Source organism: Salvelinus fontinalis, chromosome 29, assembly GCF_029448725.1.
Source record: "Salvelinus fontinalis isolate EN_2023a chromosome 29, ASM2944872v1, whole genome shotgun sequence".
Taxonomy (NCBI): Eukaryota; Metazoa; Chordata; class Actinopteri; order Salmoniformes; family Salmonidae; genus Salvelinus; species Salvelinus fontinalis.
Window position 1 is genome coordinate 41,142,896 of NC_074693.1, and position 16,881 is coordinate 41,159,776.

At 40.7% G+C, this 16,881-nt stretch overlaps 1 protein-coding gene and 1 long non-coding RNA gene across 2 annotated transcripts; both read right to left on the reverse strand.

Moving 5' to 3' along the window:
* Positions 1-312: 312 nt before the first annotated feature.
* Positions 313-5,060, reverse strand: LOC129827987 (cyclin-A2-like). Its single transcript, XM_055889361.1, has 9 exons — positions 4,835-5,060; positions 4,435-4,690; positions 3,771-4,020; positions 3,547-3,647; positions 3,221-3,444; positions 2,843-3,047; positions 2,653-2,766; positions 2,049-2,182; positions 313-1,041 (listed from the first exon to the last, which is right to left on the reverse strand). Exons 2-9 carry the CDS (start codon positions 4,648-4,650, stop codon positions 990-992), a joined length of 1,296 nt encoding a protein of 431 aa, XP_055745336.1. The 5' UTR covers positions 4,651-4,690; positions 4,835-5,060; the 3' UTR covers positions 313-989.
* Positions 5,061-14,606: 9,546 nt separating this feature from the next.
* LOC129827988 (uncharacterized) lies at positions 14,607-16,880 on the reverse strand. Its single transcript, XR_008755235.1, has 2 exons — positions 15,459-16,880; positions 14,607-15,345 (listed from the first exon to the last, which is right to left on the reverse strand). It is a non-coding gene; the product is annotated as an uncharacterized LOC129827988 (long non-coding RNA).
* Position 16,881: the final 1 nt, after the last annotated feature.

Sequence of the window (16,881 nt, forward strand, 5' to 3'; positions counted from 1 at the left end):
CTCTCGCATGTTGTGAGATCAGTAACAGTAAAATGAAGTATGGGACACAAGTTCAGCCTCTTGATAAGACTGATTTAATTTGAGAATTCCCCCCCACAAATGTGTATTAACTTGGTTTAGGCATTTGGCAATGTGAAACAAATCAGACCAAATGGACAATTATTATTTTATAATCCTATATCTCAACTGTATGAAGACACCTGAAATGTAACAGAGCATTGCAGGTGTGATTAGAGTACATTGAAAATATTAGGCTTTGAGCTCCAACATGCATGAAATAAAACAATTGAAATAGGAGGGAGTAAATAACGGTCTTGGCAGGAATGGAATTTATTTACAAGATATTTTACAGCACAGATGCCTTGATTGACAACAAGTGAACTCCCAACCAGACACCGTTGATTGAGGCAAGCGGCAAAAAAAAAAATAAGGCAGCGTTCTGCGGAATGTTGAACCAAACTAGACTTAAGCGTCCAACTTTGGCTAGAATACCATTGAGCAGAATAAATGTGCTATAAAAAAAAACTAAACCACAGAGCCCATATAAAATATCAAGTAAACCAAGACACCTAGTCTGGGAAAGATTTGTCAGGAAATATTCACAAGCATGTCTATTAGTTTGAGGGGGGAAAAAATAAGCTGAAGTTTAATTACAAGAATGCAGACTGATTGATGCATCTGTACAGCTTTTTAACAGTTAAAAACCACTGAACACATTTGTCTAGTGAGAAAAGACTGACAAAGAGATGATATTGCTTGATTAACTACATTAAAGCTCAGGGTTGCATCAAGCATAAAAGACAATCCTACAGGATTGTACATGTAAAAATTACATAAAAGCTCACTAAATTGTGTCCAAAGCTGCAAAAGATTGCTGCATTGGTTCAGTTAAGACATTTTTTGGCAAGATGTCTCATGTAGTTAAAAAATATGTGCATGAAAGAAATAGATTAAACCAGTTCTCAGCATTGGCGAGCAAAGAAAAGAAATCAATTCAATGACAACTTCTCTGGGGGCTCGATGAGAGAGACCTCTTGGTACCTGATAACGAGAAACACAATGTTAGAAAAACCAACACTAATCAGTCATGTTCAATCTAATAGAAAATCGGTAAAATTAACATATTAAGTAGTTCACCCTAAAAAGACAATGGCCAAGCGTGTAAGCTTATTGGACATTTTATACTGAACAAAAATATAAAAATGCAACATGTATAGTGTTGATCCCATGTATCATGAGCTGAAATAAGAGCTGAGAAATGTTCGATGCTCAAAAAACATATTTCTCTCAAATTTGTTTACATTCCTGTTAGTAAGCATTTCTCATTTGACAAAATAATCTATCCACCTGACAGGTGGGGCATATCAAGAACCTGATTAAACAGCATGATCATTACAGGTGCACCTTGTGCTGGAACAAAAGGTGACTAAAATGCGCAGTCGTCACAACGCAATGCCAGAAACGGCTCAAGTTTAGGGAGGGTGCAATTGGCATGCCGACCAGAGCCATTGCCAGAGAACGGAATGTTAATTTCTCTACCGTAAGCCACCTCCAACATAATTTTGTCAGAACAACCAATAGGCCTCACAACCGCAGACCACGTGTAAGTACACCAGCCGAGAACCTCTACATCCAACTTCTTCACCTGTGGGATTTTCTGAGACCAGCCACCAAGGCAGCTGATGAGTATTTATCTGTAATAAACCATTGAGGTGAAAAATAATTCCGATTGGCTGGGCCTAGCTCCCCAATGGGCGGCATCGTTGCGCCCCTGCCCAGTTATGTGAAAGCCATAAATTGTGGACTAAATCATGCATTTCAATTGACTTATTTCCTTATATGAACTGTAACTCAGTAAAGTTTTTGCATTTATATTTTTGTTCAGTATTGATTAGCATCAAATGAATTAGATACTAATGGGTTGTTACAATTAGCAAAATATGCCAACGTGGCAAATTTGGTATATACAGTGGATTACGGTGACCACTAGTGAGTCATGAACAACTTTCAGATAAGAAAGTTGAAATCATTCTGTAGGGTTCACTTACTTTGCACCCTTGTACTTCTCCCGCACTGACTGCTGTGCATGCGTAGCAGTGTTGAGATACATTTGGTACAGATCCTCTATGCAAGGCATCAGGTCTTCTAAAGAGTAGCCAGTCACCTCTGCCAGAGACTTTGACTAAAAAAGAAAAGAAAAACCGAGTCAGGAAAAGGAATAAAAGGCACTGCAAATGTATTTGTTTTAGGGCAAAGACAAGTTGTCATTTTAGTTTGGGAGAAACTGTTGATCAATTGAAAACTTTCATTCCACACAGGCTAGCGGTCTCTTCAGGGTATGACAATCTCACACTACAGCAGAGTAAGGAAAATGTGGGTTTAACTGTTAAAAAAATTCCAATGCAATCAAGAGACTGCGTGTCGGGGAGGCTGAGGATCAAAAACACACGGGCAGCAGGGGGGGGGGGGAGATTAGAGATTGTGTATTCCCATGTTGCCAGTAAGCAAACCTGTCAACAGGGTATAGCCTACTTATCAAACAATTAACTTTAAAAAAGCAGACATAATAATGGCACTGACTTTAGTGACAGTTGGAAAGGCCAAGGAAACTCCTACCCTGCTGGAACACTTACTGTGGCATTGAAAACTTACCCATGAGCCTCCTGTTACTGTGTGGTTTGCCAAAACTAAGGCGGCAGCAGAAGTCTGAGAAGGGAAGTATTTCAGGAATGGGTCCGAGTCAACTAGGCTGAGCTCCCCTAGGAACTAAGACAAACAGAACAATAAAACCACAATTTCAACTTAAATTACAAGCTGTGACCACAATGTGTGCTCTACTCACCATTGACAAGCTCTCCACCTTGCTGCTGACTGGCTGGGTGAGAAAGTACTGTGTAAGAAACTGGTTGATGGTGGGAGAGGCAAGATCAAAGGAGAGCACTTTCAACACCAGATGCTCCATTCGCAACACTTGCTTCTTCGTGTATGTGTCATCCGTGATGTAAACAAACTCTGCAACCTCCGGGGGATAGATCTCTTCAAATTTCCTGCAATAATGAAAACCAGTGTCCGAAGTTGGTGCCAATCTTTTCCATTCATTTGGGACAGAGGCCTAATACATAAAGTAAGCGCTACAGACAGCAAAGACTCAGTTCACTCTGCACACTTTTGAGACACAAACTCCCTTTAAGAATGCTGTGGAGGAGTCTACAACACTTACGAAGCCAACAGCATTGCAGCGGTCCCGACCAACTGCAGCTTCCCCCGCAGGACTGACATGGAAGACAAGAAACGGTCGATGTAGTTCACGGCAAGGTATAGCGTCTCGTTCTGGAGTTTGTACTCCTCTCCAACCTCCACCAGCCAGTCAACGAGGATGGCCCGCATGCTGTTGGTGATGTCTGGCTGCTTTTTCATGTAGCCTGCTTTTGGTCTGGACTTAACCTAAGGACAAGAGTCCAAAGACAAGGAGTTTCCACAATACTCTAGTTACGGTTCAGTTATTTGTGTGACAATTGAATGATGAACACACGCCAGTTTGCTCACCTCCATTTCTCTAAGATACGTGTGTATTTCTGAAGCATACTCCGTTGCCACGTTCACTGGCTTCTCGTCGCCTTCAATAACCGACATATCCATGGGAGAATCTGTATACAAAGATAATTGGAATTTTGACTTTCTAATCCATATGGAGACAACATCATGTTCATATCAGAGTTCTAAAAGGGTAAATAAATAGGGGATATAAAGAGTCTGGTTGGATTACTCACCGTCAAAACTAACATTCATGTTAGATACACATGTTGCTGGTATATCAAGAGAGGAGAGAGGCTGCCTGAGAAGGGTAACTGTTGGGTTCAGTGTCAGGGGTGGAATCTCTGTGGAGGGCTTGGCCTTGAGGGACACCTGTTTCTTGGAGCAGGCACCATCAGGCTCATCCACATGAATCTGGAAAGCTGGCTGCTTGCTGCCCAGCTTCTCTGCATAACTTTTAGGTACTTCATTTTCACAGGATAGCACCTGAAATGAGGGCGGATCATTTCAAAGAGGAGACAATTATTTCCATACTCATGGTTACTAAAGTGAAATTAATAAATTTTATAATGGAAAGAATTGTGTTTGAGAATGCAAATTGCCCATCCCAATGAGCAGAAGAGGAGATTGGCAGTATAAAATGGCGGACTAACGTTACTTGGAAGTGAACCTACCCAACATTTCTAGACACAAATATTCAGTAAAATATAAATTAAATTCAAAGTGAACTGCTTGGTAGTGAAAATATCACCTTTAAAAAAAAAAAGTGTTTCCCTAAATGTAGCAAATTAGCTAGCCACCCGGCTCAATCTGCATGCTACTGCTATGTTAGCTAGCTAGTCTACAAATCTGTAAGTATATGGTGCTGGCTGGCTAGTGGCTAGTTAGCAAGTTTCCAACCTGTTTTGTACCGCGCAGAGTTTGAGGTTTGCTGCGTTTGTTGTTTTGCAAGGCTCCCAGGACAGTTCTCTGTGGCGCCTTTGGGACAATGTTCTCCTGGTTGTCCACATTGTTTTTGATTGTACCCCTCAGTCCGGACAACATATTTTCTTGGTTTTGGTATTCTGGCAGTGGAACATCAACTGAACTTCCTTGTCCTTGGGTTGATCCTGACATGTTAGCCTCCGTTCCTGGCTCACTGACGTCAAACAAGTCACTGTAGAAACGTGCAATTTGTTACAGAAAATTAAACAGAACTTTGATAGTAAATTAAATATAAACTGTACTTACAAATGAGCTTAGAACTAGAGGCTATGTTAGCTAGTTATCGCACAAGTCTCGTGTTGAGATGGCAACGTACCGTTAGCAAAAGTCGGCGCTGCAAATTTAAAACCTTATCTGGAACGTTGAAGCAACAAAATCCTCTACATGAAACCACAACATTAGCTGGCCATAGTGTTCGACAAAATATTAAAACTGCTAACTAGACCAAGTTCCTTGTTTCTCAGAACATGCAGCTAGATATATGTTGCTTTTTCTCAATTCAAGTAGCCCGCGACCATTGAAACGGCCAATCAGAGCCGAATGCGAAAGTACGTCACGAAGCTACGGCGGCTGATAGAACTCAGATTCTCTGTGTCCGCGAATGCCGCGAATGCACAGCCGTTGAGATTTCGTTGTACACTTTTGTCAGGCGGGACAACCGGAAAATGAATACTCACAGGTCGATTTTTTATCATTGTAATTCATATAATATCGTATAAATAATTATGATCTCTCTGAGAGCATCTCAAAGTATTGTTACACTCACTTATGTTATACAGAGTAGACAACCCCCATGACAAATAAACCACAAATGATTGAACATTTGATATATTTAAATACTCTATTTGATATATTTTTTATTTTAACCTTTATTTAAACAGGGAGTTACCATTGAGACCATGGCCTTTTTCACAATAAAGCCTGCCTATACAGTTCATAAGACAAAATCAAATCAAAATGATATACTAAATTTACAACAAACTAAAATACAGCACAACACAAATGTTAAAGAAAAACGGTTACATTCCTCAGTAAGAAGTTCCCAAATCAATATTTTAAATTGCGGAGCGGAACCAGAATATCCAATTGTAATGTATTTTGTAGCTGGTTCCAGCAATGATGCACATTATAACTAAAAGTGGATTTACCAAGTTCTGGGGAGACCAGAGAAATCTCAACAGTTTTGTATCTAATGTTTTTATACTTTAACAACAAAGTTTGGTAAGTTTGTAGCTTATGTAGTAGAGCTTTGTAAACAAAAAAGGCAGTAATTAAGTGATCTACGGGACTTTATTGAGGACCAGCCAACCTTTTGATCCAGGATGCAGTGGTGAGTATTAAAAATGCCACCTTTGATAAAACGAATGGTGCTATAATAGACGGAATCCAAAGGTTTAAGAGTAGTGGCTGCTGCAATCTGGTAAATGCTGTCACCATAGTCAAGAACTGTCAGGAATGTTGACTGCACAATCTGCTTCCTGCTATTTAGTGAGAGGCAAGATCCATTTCTAAAAAATAAGCCAGCCCACTTTAAATTGTAGCTTTTTAACTAGCTTATCTGTATGTTTTTTAAACATTACATTTTTGTCAATGCAAATGCCCAAATATTTATAGGCGAGGAGCCGATCAATGGGAGAACCAACCATGAATAAACACGTAGTCCATCTTAATTTTGGGGTGAGAATTAGAGAACATGTATTTAGTCTTGCCCGCATTAAGTACACGTTTTAAACCAAACAGGGCTTTCTGTAAGGTAACAAGGTCAAATTGCAGCTCTAACAGCCTGTTCAACAGTTGGGTCTTTGGAATAAATAACAGTGTTGTCTGCATACAGATGAATATTACAAGTTAACAGATAGACCAATATTATTTATATAAATAGTAAAGACAACAGGTCTCAATACCGACCCCTGCGGTACACATACTTGAATGGAAATATAACTTGTCAAACATTAACAATTATATTTTCATGTGTAAACCTATAAAAGAGAACATACAACAGAAGATATAGCTAGGCCAACAGAATATAGGCCTTTACACATCTAGATGTTATTGACAATTGATATAAATAATTCATATTATGTAACATAATTGATTCTAGTATCTCACAAAAAACAAACAAAGCTGAAAAATAAACTCTATACAAAAGAAAACAAAAGCTATTACAAATGAAGTGTCAAAGTTTGTATCCTCATTGAAGAAATTCATTAAAGAATCCAAATCGTAGTTATCCAGAATTTCTAGCAGCAATGACACCTTTGGTCTTGACATTCTGTCCTTTGAATTTGTCGATGAAGAGGTCAGTTATCATACGTGGGGAAACGGAAACAAACACACACTTTACTGTGATTGTAGTTTTGCATAACCATATTGTCACATTCATTATGCACCCAAGAGATGTAGGATCCCTGGCAAGCTAGGCTACTGTGATGGGTGATTTACTATTTGAGTGAAACGATAATGTTACAGCAATAACTGTAACTAAAGTCTTTCAAGGTGAGTTGGTTGCTTCTTGTATTCCTCTAGCAGATAGGCAGACTCGTCATAGAATTAGTCTTTGCAGATCCTCTCAAGCTCTGTCAGGTTGGATGGGGAGCGTCGCTGCACAGCTATTTTCAGGTTTCTCCAGAGATGTTTGATCGGGTTCAAGTCCAGGCTCTGGCTGGGCCACTCAAGGACATTCAGAGACTTGTCCCAAAGCCACTCCTGCATTGTCTTGGCTGTGTGCTTAGGGTTGTTGTCCTGTTGGAAGACGAACATTCACCCCTGTCTGAGGTCCTGAGCGCTCTGGAGCAGGTTTTCATCAAGGATCTCTCTGTACTTTGCTCTGTTCATCATTCCCTCTATCCTGACTAGTCTCCCAGTCCCTGCCGCCACTCTACCATAAATGTCTGATTGATGGAGTGCTGCAGAGATGGTTGTCCTTCTGGAAGGTTCTTGGTAGGTGTGGCTCAGTTGGTAGAGCATGGCGCTTGCAACACCAGGGTTGTGGGTTCAATTCCCATGGGGGGACCAGGGTTCAATTCCCACAGGGGGACCAGGATGAATATGTATGAACTTTCCAATTTGTAAGTTGCTCTGGATAAGAGTGTCTGCTAAATTACTTAAATGTAAATGTTCTCCTATCTCCACTAAGGAACCCTGGAGCTCTGTCTGAGTTCTTGGGCACCTCCCTGACCAAAGCCCTTCTCCCCTGATTGCTCAGTTTGCCCGGGCGGCCAGCTCTAGGAAGAGCCGTGGTGGTTCCAAACTTCTTCCTCGATGGAGGCCACTGTGTTCTTGGGGACCTTCAATGCTGCAGAAATATTTTGGTACCCTTCCCCAGATCTGTGCCCCAACACATTCCTGTCTCGGCGCTCTATGGACAATTCCTTCGACCTCATAGCTTGGTTTTTGCTCTGACATGCACTGTCAACCTTATATAGACAGTTGTGTGCCTTTCCAAATCATGTCCAATCACTTTAATTTACCCCAGGTGGACTCCAATAAAGTTGTAGAAACATCTCAAGGATGATCAATGGAAAAAGGATGCACCTGATAGCAAAGGTTCTGAATACTTATGTAAATAAGGTCTGTTTTACATTTTTTATACATTTGCAATAAAATCTAAACCTGTGTTTGCTTTGTCTTTATTGGGTATTGTGTGTAGATTGCTGAGAAAAAAAAATATTTAATCCATTTTAGAATAAGGGGGTCTTAATACTTTCCGAAGGCACTGTACAATCACGCTCCAAGCCGGCTGAGAGAGTACCAAACTAGGAGGCCAATGGCAACCTAAGCACACCCAGGTTCCACCGGCTCCAAAAAGGCATTACAGAAGCCACCTTTCCCCCCCAAATACTTACCCTAGAAGCCTGAACTGTCAGAGCCCCATATAGGAAACCAGAATCTGCTGGAACTTGGCTATGCACACTGACACTGCAGCCCAAGTCCCTAGACCCCAAGGTTCCAAGAACAATACTTACCTTGCAAGTCAGAGTTCTTCATTATGGGCCATTCTACTGCCTATGTTCGTCTATGGAGTATCCATGTCTGTGTTCTCGATTTTACACACCTGTCAGCAACGGGTGTGCCTGAAATCCAGTCATTTGAAGGGGTGTCCACATACTTTTGTATATATAGCGTAGCTACTATCTGTCCTCATAATTAAGTTAGCTACCTCTAATGTTGGCAAAATACAGGACTCCTATCTTTGTTTTGTGCTAAACTACCACTTTGGCTGTTGAATTAGCCTTGCCAACACTGAGTTTTGCTTACAAAGTTCCATTGATATCTATTGCAAATGCAGGTTTGCAACTGTCCACAAGTGTACCTGAGAGATGACACTTGGTTCTTTGACACATACATATTGTTACTTCAAGTCGTTCACAACATTGACATCACTTGTTTTTCTCTCTAGTGGTTATTCTTTTTGTACAGCTGGTGCACAAAACCCTCTCTTTTCTTTTGTTGATAGCTCACCTGTGTACGTGGCTGTCAGAACCTCATCATAAGACTCCTTCCCAACACAGCCACCATGAATAGAGGTGACCCTCTCCGACAACACCTGGTAGACAAGTTAGTATCACAAAGACATAGATTTCAACAATATGCTTTCAACTTTAGGATAGAAAGTTTGGAATTTCTCAGACTTCTACAACAAAAATAAAAATTCCTATCAACCTTGAATGGCAATAAAGTGTTTATTTTCCCCCTGAATTTCAAATGATATGCACAGTGCCAGTAGGGTATAGGGTATATAGCGGGTCCAATCAGAAACGCATATTTTGACCAATGGGTGAAATAGTATGTTAATTGTGTAGATACTCTTCTAAGAAAAGCAATGTTCCAAACCACATCTCTATCATAATCTGTTCAAAAGTTATTGGGTTTTTTACATTTGTAGGATGGACAGATGTAAGGGCCTTGTGGACGATAACTATACAAAAATACTAATGCTCTAATTCAAGGAGAACGATAATGAGAGCTATCTGGATAAGAGCGTCTGCTAAATGACTTAAATGTAAATGTAAATGTCTATCATTTGGATCACTTTCAGAGCAATTTTATTCCCTGTCCCTCAGATTATAAAACATTAGGCAGGTTTCCTGTGCCGGTCCTGGCTGTTCTGTCGCCCTAGTCTCGACAAAAAGACGTCTATGATTGGTTCAGATTTGGTCCGGACTTGATTTCAACATCCAGTGACATCAAGTTTTGGTCTGATCCGGGCCAAATCTGAATCAACCGTAGACGTCTATGTTTGGTCCAAATCAAGGCTGGTACAGACCTAAACAAATCTGAACCAAACATAGACGTCTATGCACAAAAAAAAAAAAAGTCCAGTCCTGACAGGACCAAAAAAGGATATCCAAAAGTTGCAGGCGTCGGTCCGTGCTTACTGAAGTATAGCCTACAGTGTCACCTGAAATAGAATTTTAGGAATGCATTGGCTACATTGAATGTTTCCTCTTAGCTACTTCATGTAGCTAACATATTCTTGCTTCACCTATTCCTCTTTGATTTAGAAGATAATGTTGCACAAACAACATGCTGATTTAGGTCCACAATATCACTGGAGTAATCAGGCTGTATTGCTCATTAGGTTTGCTCTGACCCAGTTAATTTATTAGCTAGCTAGCCATTAACATTACTGGCTAACAAGATTTAGGCTCAACTAGCTAAGAAAAGACAAACTTCCTGTTTGCCGAAGTAAGAAACACAAACGAATAGTGTAATTATAGAACGCTAGGAGATTTATATTAAGAAGCAAAGTGAAAACAGCATCATTGTTGCATGCACTGAATTGACCATGCAGACTGAATTCAAGTGTCTCCTGGTCGAGGAAACACAAATGTGCTCCTTGAGTGACAGGGGGCGGGGGTAGATCTGTGTGGAAAACGGCATGGAGAGAGAGCTGAGAGAGATGATTGAAGTAGCGAAGTAAACTATGAAAATGGACGTTACACACGGCGTATCACATTTAACAACCAAACATTCAAATACTGTTCTAGAAGGTAAAGTAAAAACCCAAACCGGTCCATGCATCAATTCCAGTATATCATAAAATACGGTTTACCGCCCAGCCCTAACGACAATTTTTAGAATATGGCAAATATTAGTCAATTCTTGCATTCTATCCATGCTGGCTTTCATAGGCCACCTGAGACATGAAACAGATAGGTGGAAAGGCATACAGGCTCTCGCCAATTTATTAATGCCCAATTGGCCTAAATCAGTAATGGAACACTTGTTGGTGTGACGTCGTTACATCCAGCTGTTTTTATCGACACAAGATAGTTAAATGGAAAGGCACCGCATTTGGCAATTGTCGCATATTTTCTATACGAATGTTTTAATAAATGTCGACAAGTTAAAGGAAAAATAGCTACCGACAACCAATCAAAAACACGTTCTATTGAAGTGTTCTTGGTTCTAGGTGTCTGCTCGGAGAGGAGAAGGCAGAGCGCATGATACACTTGCCTGAATAACTCGGCATCAGTGGCGGCTGCTGAGGGGAGGACGGCTCATAATAATGGCTGTAACGGAGTGAATGGAATAGCATCAAACACATAGAAACCATGTGTGATGTATTTGATACCGTTCCACATATACTGCTCAGCCATTTTCTTTCGTTTAGTTAAGCTGACACACTGTGCCATGGAGTAACAGCAGTGCCTGGATTTTGCGTGCCAGCAGCAAAAACACCGGAACTGACATGAACCAAGCTCATATTGATGTTTTGTAGCTGGAAAGAGAAAATTCTACTGCAGATTGAGGTCCTGAATTTATAAAAGGAGCTACTGCAAATTCAGAAACCTCTCCAGGGAAACAAATGGCCCTGTGTAAAGAATCTTTTTATTTATTTAAGGAATTATTTATTAAAACAATGCTTTCCCAAGCGATTTGGTATCCTCCAGTCTTGTCTCCACTCTTGTGTTCTGGTGCTTCCAGTTCCACCCTGTATGGTATTGAGAATAACAAAGTCTTAATAATACATTTGAATACAGATAGCCTGATTAGGAATTGTACCTGTTGATCAAAATATAATATTGCTTTTTACATGTTACCAATGTTACATTATACACACCTTAGGCTGCAAAATGGTTCTCAATCAAGGTTTTCACAGCATTCCCATTTGCATTGGCAGCATGTTGCACCTGGCCATCTTCATTCTTCTCAGGTAGGTCCTCAGCCTCCTCAGGTAGCTTGTCTCTTGCCAAAGTTATACAGAGCCGCAACTGCAATAATGATTGTCAGTGTAGTGTCCATCTTCGTGCGGAGCCCCTCCTTTATGCAGGGGAATCTTTCCCCCCCCCACACTTGCCAGGATATGAGAGGTGTTGTATTCTCTCTCTTAAGGTGTCTTGGGGTTTAAAAGGGGAGTCATAAGGTACCCAGGACAGGCATATCCATTGTCACCTAGTAGGTGGCCTTCATATGCCCCTCCCTTTTCCAGCATTGCACCCAGATGACTATTGTCAAAGATTTTGCTGTCATGGGTGGATCCTGGCCATCTAGCTACGATGTTGGTGAGCTAACCTTTGTCATCAGACAGCCTGCACGTTGATGGAGCAGTAACCTTTCCGATTACGGAATAGTTCTCCATTCTCACCACCAGGGTTGGGAATAGAAATGTGTGTACAGTCTATTGCTCCTAGTACACCTGGGAATCTACCTCTCCTGTAAAATCCAGCTGTTTCTGTAGGATTGAAACTTATGTACTGATTCTTCAGACAGGCAATAGCACTGGACACTCGGACTACAATCCTGCAGACGTTTGACTTGTGGAGTCCAAAAAGATCCACCATCTGGAAACATCCAGTTGCGTAGAACCGTAGGGGACCAGCAGCTGAAGTAGTTGGGGTATAGCTACATTCCTATCACTCCCATGCTTAATGGTTGGTGCAACCTTTCCAGTTGCATTACAGAGTATTTGGAGAAGTGGTATCTTATCAAAAACTCAACAGGATTCAACCTGTCTCTAATTATTCTCTGAGGAACTCTGTCGTTTTGGTCGCTCCAGTTAGATATGCTGCCATTTTATCAGTTAAACCACCTCAAGTGGTAGTTTTGAATTAACCTCCAATCTAAGTTTGTATTGTTTCTTTTTTTAAATGATTAACGGGATTAACATTAACCTAGCTTTAAAGTGAAAACTAAAGTTAGATTAGCAGAAGGATTTAATTTAACAAGGATTAATTTAAAACTAGGTTAAACATTTGGTGCTCCAAGATTAATAGTTAAACCTTGATTTAACCCAGTTTAAGAGTTAATCCATGTTGGTGCAACTCACCCTAACATTTGTAATGAAAACTAAAATACTATTATCTAGATTAAGTGTTCAACCTCCTGAGTCAAAACATGTGGATTGTACAATATTTGCACATTATTCTTTATAAAATTCTTCACGCATTGTCAAGTTGGTAGGGGATCACTGCTAGACAGCCATTTTCAAGTCTTGCCATTGTCACGAACCGGCTCAAAGTTCATAACAAAAGGGAGACAACGTGGAGACGAGGAATAAGAAAATATATTTATTAAATTAAGTAAACTAAGTACAATTAACAATGGTGTGTGTAATCAGTAGTGTAAGTGAGTGTTTTGCATGCATAAATGTGATAATGCGGGGTGTTGAAAGGTGCCAAAGCAAACAACCAAAAAGGCCACAAAAAAATCTATAAAGGTGTCTGCATGGAGAGAGTGTCCCCAATGAATGGGGAAGAGGTGCATTTATCCTGGGACACACCCGAGCCCAGGTGTGTCCCATTTTGCTGACGACCCTCCCGGCTCCGCCTACCGACATCCTATTAAGGAAAACAAGAGCAAAGAGAAAGGATTCGGCAGACAGAGTCGGAGGGCATACATTCTCAAGCCGAAAGGTCAAAACTGTAACTCGGCCACTCAGCAACATTCTGTATCGTCTCCAGTGCATATTTGGCCTTGTGTTTTAGGTTATTGTCCTGCTGAAAGGTGAATGTCTCTCAGTGTCTGTTGGAAAGAGGACTAAACTAGCTTTTCCTCTTGGCGTTTTCCTGTGCTTAGCACTATTACGTTTAATTTTATCCTAAAAAACTCCCTGGTCCTTGCCGATGACAAGCATTCCCATAACATCATGCAACCGCCACCATGCTTGAAAACATGAAGAGTGGTACCCAAAGATAACACTTTGTATTCAGGACATAAAGTTAATTTCTTTGACACGTTTTTTGCTGTTTTACTTTTATTTGCCTTATTGCAAACAGGATGCATGTTTTGGAATATTTTTATTCTGTACATGTCACGTTCCTGACCTGTTTTTCCTTTTTCTTGTATTTATTTAGTTGGTCAGGGCGTGAGTTGGGTGGGTTTGTCTATGTTTGATTTTCTATGTTGGGATGTTTGTGTTCGGCTGGGTATGATTCTCAATCAGAGACAGCTGTCAATCGTTGTCCCTGATTGAGAATCATACTTAGGCAGCCTAGGTTTCACGTGTGTTTTGTGGGTGGTTGTATCTCGTGTCTGTGTTCGTGCCACACGGGACTGTTTTTGGTTTGGTCACGTTTGTTGTTTTTGTGTGTGTAAGTGTTCAGTTTACGTTCATTAAATAATGACTACTTTCCACTCTGCGTGTTGGTCCGATCCATGCTCCTCCTCGTCTGAGGAGAACGACTTTGACAGCCGTTACAGTACAGGCTTCCTTCTTTACACTGTGTCATTTAGGTTAGTATTGTGCAGTAACTACAATGTTGTTGATGTATCCTCAGTTTTCAGTTATCACAGCCATTAAACTCTGTAACTGTTTTAAAGTCACTATTGGCCTCATCGTGAAATCCCTGAGCCGTTTCCTTCCTCTCCGGCATCTGAGTTAGGAAGGACGCTTGTATCTCTGTAGAGACTGGGTGTATTGATACACCATCCAAAGTGTAATTAATAACTTCACCATGCCCAAAATATTCAATGTTTGCTTTTTAAATGTTTTACCAATCTACCAATAGGTGCCCTACTTTGAGGCATTGGAAAACCTCCCTGGTCTTTGTGGTTGAATCTGTGTTTGAAATTCATTACTCGACTGACGGACCTTACAGATAATTGTATGTGTGGGGTACAGAGATGAGGTAGTCATTCAAAAATCATGTTAAACACTATTATTGCACACAAAGTGAGTCCATTCAACTTATTACATGACTCGTTAAGCACATTTTTACTCATTAACTTATTTAGGCTTGCCATAACAAAGGGGTTGAATACTTATTGACTCGACATTTTAGCTTTTCATTTCTAGTCATTTCTAAAAACAGAATTCCCCTTTGACATTATGGGGTTTTGTGTGTAAGCTAGTGACAAAAACATCTAAATGTAATCAATTTTAAATTCAGGCTGTAACCAACAAAATGTGGAAAAAGTCAAGGGGTGTGAATACTTTCTGAAGGCACTGTAAGTACAGGGATGTGTGAAATTGACATTTGAGTTCAGTATAAGAATATTGTACTTGCCTCCATGTCTATTGTACAGCTCCAAAACTGAGGGAGGACCAGGGACTTCAATATCATACAATAGCTCAGATCCCTATGGGCAAGAAATGACAAACTCTTTGAAGTACTAATTTCCCTTCACCCATTAGAAAACACTCGTTGGATTGTATGGAAATGGGATTAAATGACAGACAGTGTGGTAAAAGCTTGACCTGCAACACTCCAAACTCTGTCTTGACATGCCAACACATGGACAATGCGGCCCAAGTTCTCAGCAGACAAACACACAATGTCATTGATTTTGTCTCCGGACAGGTAGTAGTCTTGGTCCTTGCATTCACAGTAGTGGTTGTAGATGTAACTCGCACGTACAAAAAGGTCTGCTCCTGAAACATGCCTGCAAAACACACTGTAGGCATTAAAAAAACACCCACAGTTCTCCTTATTTATACACCAATTAAAAAATGCTCCAAGTCTCTTTCACAATAAAAGGTAGCCTTATACTCTCACCATACTCCCAAGTCTCGTTCATCACTGTTAACGAACATGTGTAGAGGGCCTGGAACCGAGGCAAGGTAACCTATGTCAAATCAAAAAGTAAAAGAAATGACATGGCTTTAATGCTTTCTGTAAGGTTGGCCTCAAAGGACAGGAACTGTTTGCCTTTATTGGTGTATTCCTTCACTTCTGAGCTGCGACTTCTGCCCTGGCAATGTCTTGAACACAGGCTGGAAAAGATAACCACAATCAACATTCATAGATTGAAACCTTATTTATTTATTACACAATGGAAACTTGTATTTTTGAGAACATGGTACCCATCCCACCGAACAGCACAGGGTCAGCTGCAGAGCAGTTTCCCCGGAGCAGGTTAGGCTAAGTGCCTTGTACAGGGGGACAACGGCAGTAGGCATTCATATGAAGCCCATGAAAGTTGTTGTATTCTGCTAGCCTCAGTGCCAGTCTGGTTCTGCTTTAGCCAACAATGATGAATGAGTTGGCTAAAAACAGACTGGCGCCCAGGCTAGTATTTCAATGACGTTGAATATGTAAGACCCCATACATACCACAGCTACTCCTTTTTTCATCCCAAAACAAGTTCTCACACCACCATCAGCAACCGGTAACACGCTAAATTAAATTTGTAACTGAATACTGGGGCATTGTTCAGAGACAGATTTCAAGAGCATATTCCAAACCAACCACAAGGTATGTTTATGGGTCACCTCTAATAATGCACAGTAACGTTACAGTACCTTCTGGGAGCCTCGTGGTTTTCTGAGAAGTCAGACCAACCTGTGACGATGAATGTTACAGCCAGTGTAAATCAGTATCACAATTCATCGAGTTACTAAAGACTAAGCTTAACGTAATGAAATTGTTGCCAGCAACAGTGAGGTGTTCTATAATGTGTGACAAGTAGCTAGCCAACGTTAGCCAGTTAGCTTGGGTGCTTGTCTGTCGTGAGATCAGTATGCCCCAGTCAGAACGCTCGGATCAACCCTACTTCTCAGCCAGAACGTCCAGTTTTTACGAACGGACAATCTGACAACGCTCTGAATTTACGAACTCACCCCTAGTTGGCTAATTTAGCTGGTTTGCGTTACTCGAAATCCACGTGACACACACGGACCAGTATCATTAACATATTCCATATAGCTGGCACATCGTTGTTCAAGTTAGTTTATCGACATAGTAGCAAATTCACGTTGTCGAGCTAGGATCTGGTTATTCTCTGAGCACACTGGACCCGTTACCATGGACAACGATGTCGTTTGAAGAAGCTTCTAGATCATTGGGTGATGGTGTCGGTGAGATTCAACTTAGATTCTGATTGGTTTAGCGTGGTCCAGCGTCTTCCCCGATAGTAGCTACGTTATAAACAACTACGTAATAATTCCATGCAGAAGCGTTCTAAAATAAACAGTCATAG

Bases quoted from the DNA above. Each gene is read 5' to 3' on its own strand.
- LOC129827987 (XM_055889361.1), bottom strand. From the start codon at position 4,650: ATGTCAGGATCAACCCAAGGACAAGGAAGTTCAGTTGATGTTCCACTG. The intron at 4,021-4,434 runs GTTGGAAACTTG...CCCTCATTTCAG, and splicing joins CTCTGCGCGGTACAAAACAG to GTGCTATCCTGTGAAAATGA. The intron at 2,183-2,652 runs GTAAGTTTTCAA...TTTCTTTTTTAG, and splicing joins CAGTAACAGGAGGCTCATGG to TCAAAGTCTCTGGCAGAGGT.